The sequence below is a fragment of the Thalia democratica genome, chromosome 2 (genome assembly GCF_965202585.1).
Source record: "Thalia democratica chromosome 2, ktThaDemo2.hap1.1, whole genome shotgun sequence".
Classification (NCBI taxonomy): Eukaryota; Metazoa; Chordata; class Thaliacea; order Salpida; family Salpidae; genus Thalia; species Thalia democratica.
Genome location: NC_139166.1, coordinates 64,156,813 through 64,170,559, shown reverse-complemented (window position 1 = coordinate 64,170,559; position 13,747 = coordinate 64,156,813). Strand labels below are relative to the sequence as shown.

Sequence of the window (13,747 nt, the reverse complement as noted above, 5' to 3'; positions counted from 1 at the left end):
GTTTTAAACATATATATATATATATTTCTATTTAATTTATTAACTTAATTAACTTATTTCTATATATATATATATATAACTAAATATAACTTAATTAACTTATTTCTATATATATACATATATATATATATATAGAAATAAGTTAATTGAAATAATAAAATAAATCTTTCACACGGAGCCGACCTTAAGGGCTTTTTAAATAAAAAGGTTTATTTCAAAATTTAAAATTTGAAGGACTCAAGTTTCGTGCTTATGCACTCATCAATTTCAAAACAAGTTCAAAATAAAGCACAAAACCTTTTGATAGTTTCAAAATTACGTCATAATCTATTTATGCTTAATTTTTTTAACTTTTATTTGTGTGTTTTGTTTTTTGCTAAATATTGAACTTGTTTGAAGTTTATAAGTGCATAAACACAAAACTCAAGTTCTTCAAGTTTTACATCTTGAAATAAACCTTTATATATATATATAATTTATTAGAAAAATAAGATTTTAAAAATACTGGTACACGTGTTTCAGAAGACTAGACGCCTTAATCATCAGCCAGCTAAATTTAAAATAAAAAGCACTTTGCTAAACTTAAGATAACTCAGCCTGTTTTTTTTGAAAAGCTCAAGCTTGTTTGATTGATTTTTGCAAATCATAAGGTGTTTTGGATATTATTCTTAATCTCCAGGCTAGTTTTTATGACTTGAAATCTTTCTTATTGAAAATCTATGAAACTGCATGTATTCCATCTCATCAATATTAGTTTTTGGCTAATTTTTTCAAATTTCTTATTAACTCAAGCTGATTCATGCTATTTTTTGGTCACTATGGCTTTTTTGTTTTTAAATGTGGTAAACCTGTTTAATTAAAAAAAATTTATATTAAAGTTTTGTAATTTTATTTTCTAAAGTAGAACTAGTTTATAGTCTTGAATCTTGGCTTCAGGCTTCAAAGAGTAATAAGACTAACTGAAACTTTTATGAGACTGTAATAAACTTTTAAATTACTTTAGCTTATTTAATATCAACTTGTAGATAGATAGTAAAGATTTTTCTTCATAAAGAGTTACCACAAACTCAAATTAGTTTTAATCTAAAAAAACTCTAATCAGTTCAGGATAATCAGGATGTTTTATACTATTTGTATTAATATTGCAGTACTTGTAATTTGTGACAAAGTATTTGATTTTTTTTCAGATTTTTCAAAATAGTTGTATAAATAACTTTTTTAATAATAAAGTAGTTTTATGTAACCCAGGCTGACTTTTCTGCTTCAAAGGTTGCAACTCTTTTTTAATCAAAAAATTAATTTCTGTATAATAAAAATTATCACAGTATGTAGTGCAACCCACCTTACAGTAACATTATGAAAACAACATTACATTATTTTTTATTTTACAAAGAGAAAAGCATACTAACTAAACAAATATATAGTAAAATTAAGTAGAGTGAAAAAATGCTTGTAGTTATTAGCTTTGTACAGCAGAAATTCTTAAACAGAAAGTGGTTTGTGTGAAGCTAATACTTTTTAGTATGCTCATATGATTTTTATGAACTTCTAAAAGTATATGATAATTAAAATTTTCTTATGTCTGTTTTCCTTTAGAAACATGATATTTACTGAAGATTTAAAAGTTAAATACAAAATAAAATAAATAAAAATTTAAAGAACCTTTCGTTTTAAATACATAAGTGTTATAAAATAAAACTAAAAATAAAAGTTTAAAATGATAGTTTATTTATTTATGACAAGAAGCAGTTTTCAATATCTGATAAGTATCCATTCTTGAATTTTCACAAAAATCTCTACAAACAAATTTATGTTTGTAAAAACAAACAGAACAGAAAATGCAAGTAATCTTGATTCATGTATTACTTAAATAAATTTATTAAAAAATATATACAACATATTTAACCCAAATTGACAGATTTTTATAACAAACATGGAAACACACTTGACAGCCTTGGTGCTGCTGTGCTTTGTGCAAACCACATTGTCAGCAAACGAGTTCTCATTTGAGCTTGAGGACAAGTCGAAAACCTGCTTCTATGAGCAAGTTAAAAAGGGTGATAAAGTCGCTATGGAGTACCAAGTCATAAAAGGTTTGTTTGTGATTTAAGTTTTTGCATTGTTTGATTATTTTTAAGCTAAATTGTAATGAAAATGTGAGGTAGTTTGTTTTGAAATGAAGTTAAAAGAGCTGACTGTGGATAAACTTAGTAAAATCAAGCTGTCAAATCTTGTTATACTTGTTTACTTAGCGCAATTTATTTGAAAATATGTGCTTCAATACTTTGTTTGTTTTTATTATTAAGCAAAGTTAAGTATGCCATAATTTTTTTTGATAAGTTTTAAGGCTAATACTTAAAGGTTCTATGGGAAGGAGTACCTAATTACAAAAATTAATATTTTTTTCTAAATAAAAATTGGACAAGAAATCAGAGTATAAAATTAATTAATTGTTTTCATGGAATAAAAAAAAACACATTTTATATTTTAAATTTAGTAATTTTTGTAAAAAGTTTTCCTTACTAACTTATGGACTAAAATTCTTTCAAGAAAGTTTTTTTAAAAGTTCAAAAATTTACTGAAGTTTTGTCAGTAATTATATTTTATAAGCTATTGACCCCAAGTTTTCAGGAAACGTTTCTAAATATCTTAAAATTAATGAACCATTAGAATTTTAAGTATTAAAAATTTAAGTCTGTAATAAAATTAAGAGAATTGAGTATTCTTTTAGTATTTTTATTTTTAAATGAATCAGTTTTTTGGGTTAACTATTTAGATATTAGTTGCATACTTACTGTAAAATTTAAAGAAATTTAGCTAAAAATGAAAAAGGAGATATGTTATAGATAAAAATTTCCTTTTTTATCTTTTTGGTTTATACAGTCTATAAAAAAACCTAGTGAACTCACGGACTTTAATTGCATATGTTAATTTTAGTTTTATTTTGTTAAATGGTAAAAAATACTTGATGGATTAAATAAAATTGAACATAATAATACCAACTTGTAAAAAACAACCACTAACTCCCTTAGTTTCAACCACAAAGTTGATTGTTATATAAAAACTGTCTTTTAAAATATTTTTTAACAACTCATTAATGATAAACTTTACATAAAAAAAATATTAATGTTAATTTCATTATTTCTCAACAATTATGAAATCCAACAAAAGTAACCTAACTTACATCCACCCATTGCAATACAAAATATAGAATACCTCACTTTAGCAATGAAGCAATCTTGCACAATTTTTCTATCTTAAGTTTGTATCAATTTTTCTTGTACAAAACTGATATCACAAAACTAAATTAATTTTTTAAACTCTGTGTAACATATCTAATCATACTTACATTTTCAAATGAAGACTTTTTTAAATATTATTTGAACCCACTATGACCTTTTTGTTTAAATTAAAATAGTACAATATTTCAAAACTTATTATCAGGAGGCAACAATGATTTTAGCTTTAATACTCAATTACAAATAAGAATTAAATTTAAAGCAAGGCAATTATTCTTTTTTTTTTTAATCAGGAGGCAACAATGATGTGGATTGTTACATTCAGGATCCGGATGGTTTGAAGATCTATGAAGATAAAAGAAAGCAGGTGACATATTTATATTTATTGTTACGTGTATAAATTTTTTTCATGTGTTTCTTAATGTCATATAAATACATATGTAAATAATAATTTTTATGCTATTAATTGTACATTTATGATATGTTTGTATTGTATCTAGTATTTACATTTATACAATGCTCTTTAGAGGAAAAATTCTGAAAACAATATACAACTATGATATGAATATTTGATATTGTTACAATGTATGCTTGTACCAATGTTATTTAATAATAGTGTGTATGTGATCATATTATTTGCATCATATTTAATGTATATATGTTTGTCAAAATACTGTAATGATTTACCCCTTAATTTATATATAAAATACATCCTAAAATTTTACACAAATTGAGGACTCTATGACGTGTGTTAGAACTTACTCAAATGGGTTATTATGTTACAAATTTGATATTTTTCACTTAATAAATTATTATTTCATAGTACGACGTCCATGAATGGGACGCGCAGAAAGATGGACAGTACGAGTTCTGCTTCAGCAATGAGTTCAGTACAATCACCCACAAGATTGTGTACTTCTCACTACAGGTTAATTTCATATATTTCATATGTTTATATTATGTTACATTATTGAAACATTATGTTTATATATATACAAGTGTTGCTTCAGCAATGAATTCAGTACAATTACCCACAAGATTATGTACTTTTTTCTACAGGTGATTTATATATATAATTGTATGTATATTATATGTATATAATAAATATAAATCAGTTCAATACATTTACCCAATGTCTACTTCTCACTACAGGTTATTATTATATAATGAATACTTTATAATGCTTTTCTAATAAGCTTAGGTCAGATTTTTGTCGAAGAGGCTGTTTTTTGTCTTCAAGTAGCAAAAAACTATTGCTAGCTGGTAAACGATAATAAATGAGTTTTCTACAATTACACACAAGATTTTTTATTTCTTATTACCAGTTGTTAATTTGATTAACTAATAAATTAAGTGTTAATTAAGGCCACAGGGGGGTCCAACTTTTTTTTTTATAAGAATTGACTTTGGCTTTTATATGAAAGTTTCAAGTACAAACTACAAGCCAGTTTTTATAGAATTCAAAAACGTCATTTAACTTTTAAAATATTTAATTTTTGTATAAGTTTTCCAATATAAACGTATGGACCGCAAATTTTTCGGGGTCAGTTTTCTCAGAAATTTTAAAATTCACAAAAAATCTATCTCCTACTTTATTTTTCAAGCAATTTTCTTCAAATTTTCAGGAAACGTTCCTTATAATATAAGGAAAAAATGTTAATTTAGAATTTTATTAATTTAAAAAAATAAACATTTTATCACAAAAATTATTTTTTTTTTTTTTTTTTAATGTTTACAATTTTTTTTTTTAATTCCAAAGTAATGTTTTTTTGTTAATTTATAAAGAAAAGACTGCGAAAGTTTTAAGAAGATTGCTTGAAAAATGTAGGAGGAGATAGATTTTAAATGAAATAGTCTTTTTTTGCTTTTTAGTTTTCCCTTCCCATTGGGAACCTATTATGCGGCCCAACTGTGATTGGTCATATCTCAAAAAATAATTCAAATTTTTTAAAACTATAAAAAGCATCTTGAAGCTTAGAAAAAACTCTATAAAATCAGATCAACTTGTAAAAAACATGGTTTACCCCCCCCCCCCTCCTCCTATGGCCTTAAATGTACAGTACAGTGTCAGAGACAGAATTTTTGTAAATGGTTGACATATAAACTAATTGTTAAGTTCAGTATTTTGCTTCAGTAATGAGTATTCAACAATCACTCTCAAATTAGTGTACTTTTCATTTCAGATGACTTATTAAATTAAAATGTTTTAAATTTTGAGTTCAGCTTAATCAAGAACAATGTTATGTATTTTTGTTAACATAAACTAGATATCAATTAATTGCAATTTTTGCTCTTTCTGATGAGTTTTAAAATATTACTTTTAGACTGTTTGTTTCTTGCTACAGGTATTTTGTATTTGTATGTAAATAAATAGTATGCTTGCTACAGGTTTGCCACACACTTAGAGTAGTTTATAGTGACATAAACCACTTTCTTCTAACTATAACTAATATTTTGTTTTTGAATTAAAGTAGGTATTAATCTTTGGTCCATCCAGCAAAATTCAGCTTGTAAAGCAAAAATCTGTGGCCTGCAAGGTACTTTTCAACTAAAAACGCACAAAAAGTTGTACAAACTTACAATGAGGCTCTTAGTTTAATTTTTAGTGCTTTATAAGTTCAAAGTACATCAGTTTGTTGTTTGAAGAAAGTAGTTTTTCTGAATAGTGCAGCCTTCAAGCAACTTTTACCTAGAAAATTGGTCCTGAAATTATAAATGCTGCCAACTCCTGCTTTAACCGTACCAATCCCTTGAATATGATCTTTACTAATATATTTATAATTGGTATATAGTTAGATTGTAACAAACAAAGTTCAGGTAGATAAAAGCAAACTAACTTGGAGTTACTAATAAACAATCACTTTTAATTCAACATTTTTGTTTTGTTCCTTAAATATAATTACACAAGCATAATAGACAGAAGATTAAAAGCACTACCAAAAAAATATATGATATTATAATTTTTTTAGCAGGTCACTGAAAAAAACTTTTATTTCGTTATATTACTTACAAGTACGTACATTAAATAATACTTATAAAAAAACTCAATTAATAACGTTAGTAATAAAATGAGATTACATGCAATGCAAACAACATGTGTTTTTCACATCACGTTGTTAACAATTATGACGTCATAGGTGGGTGAAGAAAAGCCGATTATGAAGGGAATGGACAAGCCGACGGCTCTCAACCAATTAGAAACGAGATGCGTGGGAATCCACGAGGAATGCTCCAGAGTAATTGAGTTACAAACACATTTCAGGTGACAAATTTTGTATGCCATATTGCAGGTGATTTAAAATTTATTTAACTCAATTGTAAGTATTCATCTTCAACATGTCCCCACAAAAAAATATCAAACTTCATAATAGTAAAGGTATTTATTTGGTTATCCGAAAATACTACTTAGAAATTTTAATTTTAACAGCTACAAAGTATTTATTAGTTAACTTTATTTGAATGGTAAAAATTATCTAAATCTTGTTTGTTTCAGTTAGTTTTTTTTTGTATCTACCAATTTAAAATTTGTATCATTACATATAAAATGGCTTATAAATTTATGGAGATGTTATAGAAAATTAATTGAATTAGTTGTTTTAGAGAAAAAATACTAGTACGATTTTGTAGTTTAAAAAGCAAGGTAGAAGACTATTTATATTCATTAACTTATTTAATCGCCAACTTTATTACTTGAGTTTTTTCTTTTTATATTAAATCCATGTGTGAAGAACATAATAAAACAAAAATGACAAATTAGTTTAAACTATTATAATTACATTTATGAGAAGTTAAATTTCTTTATTAATTGTTTAGTCAATCAAAAATGTTTTGTTTCTAATAAAACAAAAGGAAACGACAATTAATTAAGTGTTATATATGTCCTAATAAACATTATTGTTAATAATAATAAATGAATTGCATATTCTCATAGATTACAAGATTCTTCATAGTAAGTCAGAAGTTGAAATTCCGATAAAGAATTTTTAAAATTTTAAAACTGCTTAATTCAAAATTCATTTCAAAAATAAGGGTTTACAAATTACTTTTACTTTTATTAATGTTTTAATCAAACACCAACATATTGAGGGATAAGTTAATAAATAAGAGATAGATTAATTCTGTATAATAAAAAATATTATAGATTATTTAATTTTTTAAATACTCACAGGTTGCGTGAGGCATCTTCGAGGAGTTTTGCTGAGGAACTAAACGCTAAAGTGCAGGTACTGCGTTTGTTTAGATATTATTTATAACTTTATTTTTTATGCATGTCTCGCTTACATTTCCAAGTAGAACTGTATATAGTGTTGTATAATACAGTTTCACTTTATATATTTTTTTTTATGTGAAGCTGTAAATAAAATGAGTTTTATTTTATTATTTTGTTTCTAGTATAACTGTTTTCAGTATACTACTTTTCAATGTTACGTATAAATACTATAATATTAAGTGTATTGCTGTTATGTATTGAAGTACATTCTTATAACAATTTTGAGTTTTTACATTATATTACCTAGAAAGTATTTGTAACATAAATTTTTACTCAGCCCTTCTTTATTAACTTCGTATGTGATTATTTCATAGTTCGAAGAGTTTTTTATTTCATATTTCTATATCATATGTTTTAAATCACAATTTTTATCGAGTTTCATGTATTTTCACAGGTATATTCGTACATACAACTAGTGCTCATGCTAAAACATATTTTCACAGGTATATTCGTACATACAGCTAGTACTCATGCTGGTGGTGATGTTCCTGCAACTCTACATGCTGAAGAGTTTGTTCAACAATGACAAGCACCAAAGCACCCTCGTAGCCACATAAAACCATGATGAATCTGTATGTTTTACCAGTGAAACAAGTATATTTTCTATTTCTTTCATGTATTCTTCAAATAAGTATGTATGAAGCAAGATTCTTGTTACCGCACAAAATAAAAACATGTTTTATAAATCAATTGGTTACATCAAAATAATTTCTAAAAGTTCTATTGATCCTATCATTTAAATAAAAGAAAATGTATAAAATCTTTTAGTGAAGAGTTTTTTAAATTTTGATAAAGATAAAGAACATGCTAGTTACAACTTGAAAAAATGTTTTCAAAATCAATTGGTTCCATCAAGAATATTTTGAAAAAATACATGTTTCTACTTTACACGTGTTTTTAAACAGTATACCATGAACTATCTATTGATTTTTGTCTGTTCAATTTTTTAAGTATTGAAGGTATAATCTTATTGAAATGCTTTTCATCACATTTGTATAATAAATCTTTAATTTTTTTTTTTTGAACTTTTAAAAAATACAGTAGTTGTTTCGTTTAAATAATTTATATTGTGTTAATCTGTTAAAACTATTCAAGTCTCATGCTTTTAGTAAAATATGTACTAAAAATATTTTGTTCGAACTTTATATTTAACTTATTAAAATGTTTGTTTTAATACAAAAATATTAATCAGTTTTTTTTTTCTAACTACCTTTTTTCATAGCAAAATACACCTATCTTTAGTAACAAAAAAAAAACTCTAACGCTTGCTATGTTTTGAGTTTTTATACAAACTAACTATTAGTTCTTATTCAGTTTGTATAGAAAATTTAATTATAAAATTTATCTCTTTTTACCTTTTAGGTGGCCTGAAAAGGAAACAGTTAGTTATTTATTTTTAGATTTTTTTTTGTAAATAGTTGTTACAAAATATACATATTTGACATTTTTGTTTTGTAAAAATTTACAGTAGCATTGTTGTTTGAACTATTCTGAAGCTCTTATATTTATTGCTTAACCAAAATTAGTTTTGTTTTCAAATTTGTTCTATGTTGTGTTTTGGCCAGGACGTTTTAGCAATTTTGTAAATAATTTTTTGAACCTTTTAACACACTTTACAAAAAATCTACTTTAAATAAAAAAAATTATGCATTTAAGGTGCCAAAATCTTGAGAACTATGTTACAATTTAGTTTAGAATTATGCAATTCCTAAAAATCTTTTTTTTTTCAAACGATTTCCTTTGTTATTGCAAAAGTTTATTTATGAGTTAGTTTTAAAAAGTTTTAAATTACTTATTAAAGTTAACATCTGCATATTTTTTATTTCATGACCACAAATACATGTTTTTCTTGCACAATATATAACTGTGATATATGTAAAAAAAACTTACTTTTGCTATTTATTTCACTTTTATTCAATGAACTGTAATAAAGAAATTTGTAGGAATTAAATTTTTGTAGTTTTAACACAAATAAGTAGCAATCTAAAAAAAATAGTAACTTTTTTTCATTATTACATATTTAGTATAGTCATTACAAAACTAGCAGATCATTTGTTATTTTATACATGATTTTGTTAAACATTATAAGTTTGTACTTATAAAGTACGTTGGTTTTTGTTAAACTTTTATAAACAATTAACAGTTTTTAAAGTATTTAGTTTTCAATTTTTTTTCTTTTAAGCTTGTCAAAGCAATGGTAGCGATGAATATTTTAGCTAAGTTTTTAAAATATTTTAATATGATGCAATTTGTAAAAATAAACTAGTTTGCAGATTGTTTGAAGACAAGCTGCCTAAAAGTATTAAACAAAAAACATTTAATTTTTCAATGCTGAACAAATAATTTAGTAATTTTTAAAAATTTTATGTGATTATTATTACACAGCTGTTTACTTAATGCACGAAAATTTTATTTTTGACCAGTACAGCGTTTCACATAAATTTTGATGAATTTTCAAAAAAATTTTAGGTGATGTTTTAAAATGCAGACAACTATTTTGAATAGTTGAAAACTTTAATTTAAGAAATAATGCAGTATTTGTCTAAATTTTTAAAGGAAATATTTTATTTTTTGTATTAAAAATTAAACTTGGTTTTTGACTACAAAAGTTATTTAACACAGGTTTATAAGACTTTTAAAACATCAAACAACATTAATATTTTAAATACAACAAAAGTTTAAAATAAATCTCTGTTTAAAAAGTAGATGCTTTTTAATATACTTATAAAGGAAATACGTTTAACTTCCTTATTAAAACGTAGGCGGGAAATAATTTTAAAGTTTATTAAAATGTGTTGGCTATATTGTTTCAAATATTTTTGCAAGCTAGTTTTAAATTGTTTTTCGTAACTTAAGTTTTATTTCCAAAGGTAATTTTTTTTAAGTCATCAAAATTATTGTTGTTGTAGATTATTTCAATTTTATCTTCATTTAAGTATTTTGAAAATTAAACGTTTAAAAATATTGAAGACAAACTTTTGGGTAAAAAATACAGAAGTATAGTAAATCAAAGCAATTTTATGTTTCAAAAGATAAAACTATTTGATCAACACAAAACCGACTAAAATCATTTCAAACAATAATTTTTCAATGGTTTCCAAGTACAAAGTACTTGAATTGGTACTTATAAATTATTAGTGCTTAGAAATCAATAAAAAGCTTTTATAAATTCTTTTTTTGTGTATTTTATTTAAAAATTTTTTTTAATTCGGATAGCACAAAATCAACGTGGCATATTAATAGTTTATTTATAATAAATAATTAAAAGCAGCTTTTATTCATGTTTAGTAAAAAATTAATTAGATTATTTAATGAACACTAGGTTATAATTCAGCTTGAACAATAAAACACTCATATTCTCTGTACTAAAAAATCGATATAGAAATAAACTATTCAATATTTTTTAATAACAAAAAAAAAACACGAAGAAAATTACTCAAAATTGTTCATGATAGTTTGAATATAATAATTAAATTTAAAATACTACAATTGCAAACAAAATAAAAAAGCTGTATGCATTTATAAGTAACTGTGTTGATTTTTACAGTACAACAGCAAAAAAACTTTTTATATGTAAATAGATGGTTTGATAAAAAAATCAGTTTGCAAAAATTAAAATCTTAGGAATAGATATTTATTTATGCTTTTTTGAGATAAATGGTTTTTGGTCTAGTTTAAAAATCAGGTAAAGCATCAAATAATTAAAAAAAAAATTTAATTTACTTTAAGCTGACTAAAAAACTTTAATGATGTACTCAACTGTCTACTTAAAAAAATAAATTTAAGTAATTTGTTCTGTTATTTATATACATGATATTAAAAACAGTTTGAAACTATTTTTTCAATAAAAATATTAGTTTTTTATTAAAAAGCAACTACTTTTTACAAGAAATGTTAAGGTAGAGTAGAAATCAGTAAAACTTGACATGACTAATTAAAATATACAACAGCAACCTTGCTCATCGGTTTATTTAAGTTGGTTTGTAAAGTTTAAGGTCTTAATAATAAATAAAACATATTTTTTAAAAGTAATTGTGATTTTTATACAAAAAGTATATAAGTAGTTATTAGTATTTTACTTAAATTACAAATACATATGAACTTTCTTATTCTAACTAAATTAAGAAGTATTGTGATGTTAACAATTATTTCTAAAGTTCAACATTAATAGTCACTATTTTTTGGTGTGAATTAAGGTTTTGAAACTTTGCTTTCCTTAAAGTTTTATTTATAGAATTTTTTAAAATATGCTTCTTATTATAATGCGAAATTTTAACAAAAAACTCAGAAATTCAATCAAAAAATGTCATCCTAATTTTAGAATTATATTATTTTTGTATAGTAACTATTAATACTAATTTGTTTATACATAAAAAGTCGAACAAATTGAGTTTTTAAATAAACACAAATTTTTCTTACGAAATAGTTTTAATCAAAAATTTTGGTTGTAAAATCTCGAAACTAAAAAATTAAACATAATAACCGTTTAAGTTAAAATCTTCATTAAATGAATATTGAAAAATGTACAAATAAAAACTTTCAAACTTAAAACATTTGAAGAAAATTAATTATATAAACAAGTGTAAAAATGCACTTTATTACAGTAAGAACTTAAATGTCAAAAAAAAAATTTAATTCAGAACATTTAAATTTCTAGAGACTTAGAGTTTAAAAAATTGATTGAAAAAAAAACTAGTGTTATAACGTATAAATCAAAAAAAAATTCTTATCAAAAAATTTTACATTTTGCTTTGTTCAACTTTTTCGACCATTTTCTCAACAACAGTACCACTAACACTAGGTGGCGTGTCAACCACCTGTTCTTCCACCACAACACCGTCCACTATCCTCTTGACGACCACTTTCTCCACAACCACCGTTTCGACCACCTGCATTTAATCAAGTGTTTCTTTTAAACGACTTCTTAAATATATTCTTAAAAAGCTATTCTTTGATATCTACTGCCACAAATTACTAAAACGCTTTTAGCCTCGACCAGAGCTGCTATAATCAAAGTGTTTAGTTAATTATTTTATTAGTTGGGTAAAGAGGTTTATACTCTGGCTATAAGAGTTTACCGTTAGCAGTTTTAGTTAATGTAGTGTGAGGTTTCAATAATATTTGGTTTCAATTTCTCGACCATCAAGTTTAAAAACTCTTTACTTTTATTTAAACCGAAACTGTTTAAAAATTTGCTATTATTAACATCTTGATTTCTTTTTACTTTAAAAATTTTCTAAAAAGCATTTTTGTGGTGTTCAACTGATGTCTGATTTTTTTTTTCTGTACATTTTTTCCTTTGACCTTAATTTTTAAGCATCGGTTTAAATACAAAACATATATTACTGTCTAATCTATTTGTATTATACTTTTGTATCGATAAAAATATTTAAGTAAGCAGTTTAAGTAACCTGAGTCATCACCACTTCTTCTTTGACTTCCTTTGTGACTCCCTCCTCCACCTGGTTTCTCACTGGGGAACTTTCCCTAACTGGAGAGTTAGTTTTGACAGGGGAATTTTCGCGGACTTGAAAATTGATTTTTACAGGAGAACTTTCCCTAACTGGAGATTCAGTTTTTACAGGTGAACTTTTCCTAACTGGGGATTCAGTTTTTACAGGGGAACTTTTCCTAACTGGGGATTCAGTTTTTACAGGGGAACTTTCTCGAACTGGAAATTCAGTTTTTACAGGGGAACTTTTCCTAACTGGGGATTCAGTTTTGACTGGCGAATCGACTCTTATTGATACCGGGCTTGATGATCTTGGTGGCTGTTTTATTGATAATTTCAGTTATTGTTGTACAATTTGTTATTTTCCTAGCCGTTTTAATCTAAGTAGCCGCGCTTTATACTTATATGTTTTATAACAAACTAAAGTTTAAAAAATAAAAATTACGTGTTTCAGTCTTTACTTTTGTAACATCTTTCGAGGCAAATAGTTATAAAAATTGGAATCAGAAATATTTAAGTTTTGCTTTAAATTAACTTACTCAAATTAACTTTCTGGTTTATGTTACTTTAAGTTCTCAAAATCACAGCATTTATTCAAAAAGTTAAATTAAAAAGTAAAACTATCCGTAAATTTTTTTTCAACAATACTGCATAAATAAAACTGAAAAATTTGCTTTTCCGACGTTTTAATCAAAAAATATAAAATTTATAAACTACATTGAACATATATGAATATTTAAACTTTTAGACATTCATTAGATTCATAATAATTAATCAGTCATATTA

At 24.6% G+C, this 13,747-nt stretch overlaps 1 protein-coding gene across 3 annotated transcripts; it reads left to right on the top strand.

Annotated features, from left to right (window-relative positions):
• The first annotated feature begins 1,923 nt into the window (after positions 1-1,923).
• LOC145849940 (transmembrane emp24 domain-containing protein 7-like) lies at positions 1,924-9,358 on the top strand. 3 transcript variants are annotated; one of them, XM_082955064.1, is made up of 7 exons: positions 1,924-2,093; positions 3,533-3,606; positions 4,063-4,167; positions 6,377-6,501; positions 7,408-7,462; positions 7,953-8,103; positions 8,872-9,358. In XM_082955064.1, the coding sequence occupies exons 1-6, from the start codon at positions 1,934-1,936 to the stop codon at positions 8,064-8,066; spliced, it is 633 nt and encodes a 210-aa protein (XP_082811190.1). In that variant the 5' UTR covers positions 1,924-1,933; the 3' UTR covers positions 8,067-8,103; positions 8,872-9,358. The 3 variants fall into 3 exon arrangements, with proteins under 3 accessions (XP_082811190.1, XP_082811191.1, XP_082811189.1); XM_082955065.1 differs by lacking the exon at positions 8,872-9,358 and adding an exon at positions 8,305-8,783; XM_082955063.1 differs by lacking the exon at positions 8,872-9,358 and having other exon boundaries at positions 7,953-8,783.
• The last annotated feature ends 4,389 nt before the right edge of the window (positions 9,359-13,747 follow it).